Source organism: Gopherus flavomarginatus, chromosome 8 (genome assembly GCF_025201925.1).
Source record: "Gopherus flavomarginatus isolate rGopFla2 chromosome 8, rGopFla2.mat.asm, whole genome shotgun sequence".
Taxonomy (NCBI): Eukaryota; Metazoa; Chordata; order Testudines; family Testudinidae; genus Gopherus; species Gopherus flavomarginatus.
The window spans coordinates 2,345,628-2,352,607 of record NC_066624.1 but is presented as its reverse complement, the minus strand read 5'-3'; the positions used below and the strand labels follow the sequence as shown (position 1 = coordinate 2,352,607).

The window sequence follows — 6,980 nt, the reverse complement described above, 5'->3', positions numbered from 1 at the left end:
ATTAATAGGCAGCAGGTTTAAAACAAACAAAAGGAAGTATTTTTTTTTCACACAACATACAGTCAGTCTGTGAAACTCCTTGCCAGAGGATGCTGTGAAGGCCAAGACTATGACAGGGTTCAAAAAAGAACTAGATAAATTAATGCAGGATAGGTCCATCAATGGCTATTAGCCAGGATGGGCAGGGATGGTGTCCCTAGTCTCTGGTTGCCAGAAGCTGGGAATGGGCAACGGGGGATGGATCACTTGATGGTTCCCTGTTCTGTTCATTCCCTCTGGGGGACCTGGCATTAGACACTGCCAGAAGACAGGATACTGGGCTAGATGGACTTTTGGTCTGACCCAATATGGCCGTTTTTATGTTGTGAAGTTCATGTTGCATTCCCCTCTGGTAGGATACAAGCTGCCACCTAACTGGGTTGCTCATTAACTCAAATGGTAGCGATCTGTGCTCTGGTGCTCAGGATCCTGGAATCAGACTCTGGCGGGGATTGTTTCTCTGTGAAGATGAAAAATATTCCAGTATTCAGGAACAAGTACTCTTATTTATTTACTGGAAGATAGTAAATATTCTACTTACTGTGGGATCTGCTACTCTTAACGCATCCTTGGGAAATATTAACTATACCATAAACTCAGGCTTTCCCATGGAATCTGGATCTGATGATAAAGCCACTCAAAATGCACTAATGGTAATCTAAGAAATGATCTAATCATCATGTAACTATAGCAGAAATCTAATGGACCCAATTTCCCCCCTACAGCATCAGAGTTTACCATACACTCCTATTGTGACACAATCACAATATAAAGGAATTCTAAAAGGCTTTTAGTATCAGAGGGGTAGCCGTGTTAGTCTGGATCTGTAAAAGCAGCAAAGAATCCTGTGGCACCTTATAGACTAACAGACGTTTTGGAGCATGAGCTTTCGTGGGTGAATACCCACTTCTTCAGATGCCACAGGATTCTTTGCTGCTTTTAAAAGGCTTTTAGTTCATTAGAAAAAACAAAATCAACCCAAAAGTTAGTTGGCAATGGAACATATGCCCTCTAATTCCCAGGCAAACTACAATATTCCCTGAACTATTTTCTCACACTTTTAGCAGTCTCAATGTATTCTGTGTGGAAAGTTACTAATTTTGTCATGATAGCAATACAAATTAATCTTAAATTGTATTACTTTAAGATAAATAATAATGTATATTAACACTGAGCACTTCTGGTATCTGATTTTTTTAAAAACTTGTATACGATACAATTAGCTATTTTATACCATAACACTGAAGCTATAAACCCTTCGTCTTTCATTAAGCATCCTAAAATCACATGCTGTAAAAGAAAATCAGGGCACTGGCATCCTTGGAAATGAAGATAAGATCTGCTTAATGTTATAAGGATAGCATTCCCCTGAAATCTTTTAACATTTGGTGTTTCCAGTTTTCTCTTTTTAAAGTGCAATTCCACATCTCAGAAGATTCACTCAAAGTAAAAACAATGTTATTTATGTAAAAGGTAAAAAAAAAAAAACCTAAAATGATCAGAGCTACATATTCTTTGTGGCACTTCTTATTTTGGCCACAAGGGTGTGTCTGTCTTTTATTTCATTTTATTTTTGTGAGGGGCGTGTTACTTGTCAATTTTTCAGTAGCAAGAATTAGAGGGAGCATAATTTTCAGTTTGGTGGGGAGTACTAGCATCAGAAATGGAAGTTTCATTAAGATTACATTGAAATCAATGTATCACAGTAGAAAGGCTTATGTTGAACAGATTTGTCATTCATTAGATCTTTCAACCTCCCCCTCCCCCCTGCTACTCACTTGCATATCATCTATTAAAGGGGATGCAAAACTGGTTTTCATGAGGGGAAAAAGTAGGTTCAAATTATGCTGACTTTTCTTTACCTACTGGCAGCCTGCTGTAAATGGTTCTGTCCTACCACAGTATCCATACATACTTCATGAAGGGCAGGGACTACTTTCTAGTTGGTATGCATACTTTCACCTTTTCATGTTCTCGGTATGTATAAATATCTCCTGTCTGTGTGTTCCATTCTGTGCATCTGAAAAAGTGAGCTGTAGCCCACGACAGCTTATGCTGAAATAAATTTGTTAGTCTCTAAGGGTACGTCTACACTATAGGATTATTCCGATTTTACATAAAACCAGTTTTGTAAAACAGATTGTATAAAGTCGAGTGCACGCGGCCACACTAAACACATTAATTCGGCGGTGTGCATCCATGTACCGAGGCTAGCGTCGATTTCCAGAGCGTTGCACTGTGGGTAGCTATCCCATGGTTCCTGCAGTCTCCCCCGCCCACTGGAATTCTGGGTTGAGATCCCAATGCAAGAACAGTGTCGTGGGTGATTCTGGGTAAATGTCATCACTCAATCCTTCCTCCGTGAAAGCAATGGCAGACAATCATTTCGTGCCCTTTTTCCCTGGAGTGCCCTGGCAGATGCCATAGCATGGCAACCATGGAGCCCATTTTGCCTTTTGTCACTGTCACCATATGTGTACTGGATGCTGCTGACAGACGCGGTACTGCAGTGCTACACAGCAGCATTCATTTGCCTTTGCAAGGTAGCAGAGACAGTTACCATCCCTATTGCACCGTCTGCCATTGTAAATTGGCAATGAGGTGACGGTTATCAGTCATTTTATACCGTCTGCTACTGTCATGGGTGATCCTGGCTGGCCTCGCTGAGGTTGGTGGGGGGAGCATGGACAAAAACGGGAATGACTCCCTGGGTCACTTCCTTCTTTATAGTTGATCTAAAAATAGTCAGTCCTGCCTAGTATATGGGGCAAGTGTACTAGAGAACCAGAGAGCACAGCCGCTCTGTGTCAGAGCCCCAGAGATCCCGCAGAAATGATGAGCTACACACCATTCTAGGGGGTGCCCCTGCAACAATCCCACCCGTTGCTTCTCTGCTCTCCCAACCCTCCTGGGCTACCATGGCAGTGTCCCCCGATTTGTGTGATGAAGTAATAAAGAATGCAGGAATAAGAAACACTGACTTTTTAGTGATATAAAATGAGGGGGAGGAAGCCTCCAGCTGTTATGATAGTCCAGGCAGTACAGAATCTTTTCTTTAGACATGAAGGGGTGGGGGGGCTGATGGAGCTCAGCTTCCAGTTGCTATGGTGAAGACAGTTACCAGCCGTTCTGCACCATCTGCCGAGAATGACCGGGAGTCATTCCCATTTTTACCCAGGCGCCCCTGGCTGACCTCACCGAGGCCAGCCAGAAGCACTCACGGGCTGATGATGACGATGGATAGCAGTCATATTGTACCATCTGCCACCAGGAAGGGGATGCTGTTCAGCGCTGCAGCACCCTGTCTACCAGCAGCATGCAGTCGACATAGGGTGACATTGAAAAAAGACGAGAAACGTTTTTTTCCCTTTTCTTTTGGGGGGGGGAAGGGTGTAAATTGACGACATATACCCTGAAACACCCGGAAAAATGTTTTTGACCCTTCAGGCATTGGGAGCTCAGCCAAGAATGCAAATGCTTTTCGGAGACTGCGGGAACTGTGGGATAGCTGGAGTCCTCAGTAACCCCTCCCTCCATCCCTCCGTGAGCATCCATGTGATTCTTTGGCTTTCCGTTACGCTTGTCACACAGCACTGTGCTGTGGCCTCTGTCTATCATAGCCTGGAGATTTTTTCAAATGCTTTGTCATTTCATCTTCTGTAACGGAGCTCTGATAGAACAGATTTGTCTCCCCATACAGCGATCAGATCCAGTATCTCCCATACAGTCCATGCTGGAGCTCTTTTTGGATTTGGGACTGCATCGTCACCCGTGCTGATCAGCGCTCCACGCTGGGCAAACAGGAAATGAAATTCAAAAGTTCGCAGGGCTTTTCCTGTCTACCTGGCCAGTGCCTCCAAGTTCAGATTGCTTTCCAGAGCGGTCACAGTGGTGCACTGTGGGATACTGCCTGCAGGCCAACACCGTCGATTTGCGGCCACACTAACCCTAATATGACATGGCAATACCAATTTCAGCGCTACTCCTCTCGTCGGGGAGGAGTACAGAAATCGGTTTAAAGAGCCCTTTATATCGGTATAAAGGGCCTTATTGTGTGGACGGGTGCAGGGTTAAATCAGTTTCATGCTGCTAAACTCAGTTTAAACGCGTAGTGTAGACCAGGCCTAAGGTGCCACAAGTACTCCTGTTCTTTTTGCTGATACAGACTAATAAGGCTGCTACTCTGAAACCTTTCTATGACCTGACATTCACACATGTTGCAAATGCCTTGGTGCAGATTCATCAACCCCCACACATATCAAACCACTGCTGAAATCAACGGTGGGCCTAGCAGCCTGGAATGTACGAAGAACACTGTACTGAGGTGCCCTGGCTTCCAGCTGCACCTGAGAGAGCTGAGCCCCTGCAGCCTCCAACGTGTGCAGAGCCACCGCCGCCCGTTCCCACCCCCCGGAAGTCAAGGGGTGGGACAGGAAGTATAAAAGCCCAGCCCCGGCACCCACTTGGAGGCTGGTCGCTGAAGAGACCAGACGCAGGTGGCCAAGCTCCCGCCCGGCCTGAACTTCCCCGTGCCCGGTATCCTGAGGGGGACCGGCCGAGCCTGCCCCGCGCCCGGTATCCTGAGGGGGACCGGCCGAGCCTGCCCCGCGCCCGGTATCCTGAGGGGGACCGGCCGAGCCTGCCCCGCGCCCGGTATCCTGAGGGGGACCGGCCGAGCCTGCCCCGCGCCCGGTATCCTGAGGGGGACCGGCCCAGCCTGCCCCGCGCCCGGTATCCTGAGGGGGACCGGCCCAGCCTGCCCCGCGCCCGGTATCCTGAGGGGGACCGGCCCAGCCTGCCCCGCGCCCGGTATCCTGAGGGGGACCGGCCCAGCCTGCCCCGCGCCCGGTATCCTGAGGGGGACCGGCCGAGCCTGCCCCGCGCCCGGTATCCTGAGGACGACTGGCCCAGCCTGCCCCGCGCCCGGTATCCTGAGGACGACTGGCCCAGCCTGCCCCGCGCCCGGTATCCTGAGGAGGACCGGCCGAGCCTGCCCGGCGCCCGGTATCCTGAGGAGGACCGGCCCAGCCTGCCCCGCGCCCGGTATCCTGAGGGGGACCGGCCCAGCCTGCCCCGCGCCCGGTATCCTGAGGAGGACCGGCCGAGCCTGCCCGGCGCCCGGTATCCTGAGGAGGACCGGCCCAGCCTGCCCCGCGCCCGGTATCCTGAGGAGGACCGGCCGAGCCTGCCCCGCGCCCGGTATCCTGAGGGGGACCGGCCCAGCCTGCCCCGCGCCCGGTATCCTGAGGGGGACCGGCCCAGCCTGCCCCGCGCCCGGTATCCTGAGGGGCACTGGCCCAGCCTGCCCCGCGCCCGGTATCCTGAGGAGCTGCCTGAGCTTCCCCGCGCCCGGTATCCTGAGGAGCTGCCTGAGCTTCCCCGCGCCCGGTATCCTGAGGGGGACTGGCCGAGCCTGCCCCGCGCCCGGTATCCTGAGGAGCTGCCTGAGCTTCCCCGCGCCCGGTTTCCTGAGGGAGACTGGCCGAGCCTGCCCCGCGCCCGGTATCCTGAGGGGGACCGGCCCAGCCTGCCCCGCGCCCGGTATCCTGAGGGGGACCGGCCCAGCCTGCCCCGCGCCCGGTATCCTGAGGGGGACCGGCCCAGCCTGCCCCACGCCCGGTATCCTGAGGGGGACCGGCCGAGCCTGCCCCGCGCCCGGTATCCTGAGGGGGACCGGCCGAGCCTGCCCCGCGCCCGGTATCCTGAGGGGGACTGGCCGAGCCTGCCCCGCGCCCGGTATCCTGAGGGGGACCGGCCCAGCCTGCCCCGCGCCCGGTATCCTGAGGGGGACCGGCCCAGCCTGCCCCGCGCCCGGTATCCTGAGGGGGACCGGCCCAGCCTGCCCCGCGCCCGGTATCCTGAGGAGCTGCCTGAGCTTCCCCGCGCCCGGTATCCTGAGGGAGACTGGCCGAGCCTGCCCCGCGCCCGGTATCCTGAGGGGGACTGGCCCAGCCTGCCCCGCGCCCGGTATCCTGAGGGGGACTGGCCGAGCCTGCCCCGTGCCCGGTATCCTGAGGGGGACTGGCCCAGCCTGCCCCGCGCCCGGTATCCTGAGGGGGACTGGCCCAGCCTGCCCCGCGCCCGGTATCCTGAGGGGGACTGGCCCAGCCTGCCCCGCGCCCGGTATCCTGAGGGGGACTGGCCCAGCCTGCCCCGCGCCCGGTATCCTGAGGAGCTGCCTGAGCTTCCCCGCGCCCGGTATCCTGAGCAGTCACGCTGAATGCAGAGCTCAAATGGAGCCGGTGGGGAGGAGAAGGGCGCCCCTGAGGGGTCCCGGGGGTATTACCGGACAGCCCCCTTTGACCCCCGCTTCCCCAACACAAACCAGACCCGCAACTGCTACCAGAACTACCTGGACTATTACCGCTGCCTGAAGACAGTGGGGGCGAAGGGAAAGAACACCAGGCCGTGCCAGTGGTACTACCGGGTCTACAAGTCCCTATGTCCCATCTCCTGGGTGAAGCGCTGGGATGAGCAGCGAGACGACAGATCCTTCGCTGGCAGGATCTAGGCCCAGCTGCACCTGCGGGTGGGCAGATCCACAGGCCCCACCCTGTGGCGAGGCTCTGCCCCCTCCGGCACATCCCGTGGTGACGACTCCTCACAGACCCACAATAAACCTGCTTCTTGCATTTAAAAAAAAAAAAAATCCTGAGAAGGACTGGCCGAGCCTGCCTGGCGCCCGGTATCCTGAGAAGGACTGGCCGAGCCTGCCCGGCGCCCGGTATCCTGAGAAGGACTGGTCGAGCCTGCCCCGCGCCCGGTATCCTGAGGAGGACTGGCCGAGCCTGCTCCGTGCCCGGTATCCTGAGGAACCCATGGTCTGGGACCCACTGGAAGACACCGGCGAGACACAGGTACCCCGAGAGGGGGAGGTGGCCCGGGGGTAGCTGCCCCTGGTTTGGCTCCCGAAGAGCCGGAACCAATGTCAGTGTGTTGTG

The 6,980-nt window shown here is 54.5% G+C and overlaps 1 protein-coding gene across 1 annotated transcript; it reads left to right on the top strand.

The window, feature by feature from the left end:
* The first annotated feature begins 6,259 nt into the window (after positions 1–6,259).
* Positions 6,260–6,550, top strand: LOC127056748 (cytochrome c oxidase subunit 6B2-like). The gene has a single exon (XM_050965000.1). It carries the CDS (start codon positions 6,260–6,262, stop codon positions 6,548–6,550), a length of 291 nt encoding a protein of 96 aa, XP_050820957.1.
* The last annotated feature ends 430 nt before the right edge of the window (positions 6,551–6,980 follow it).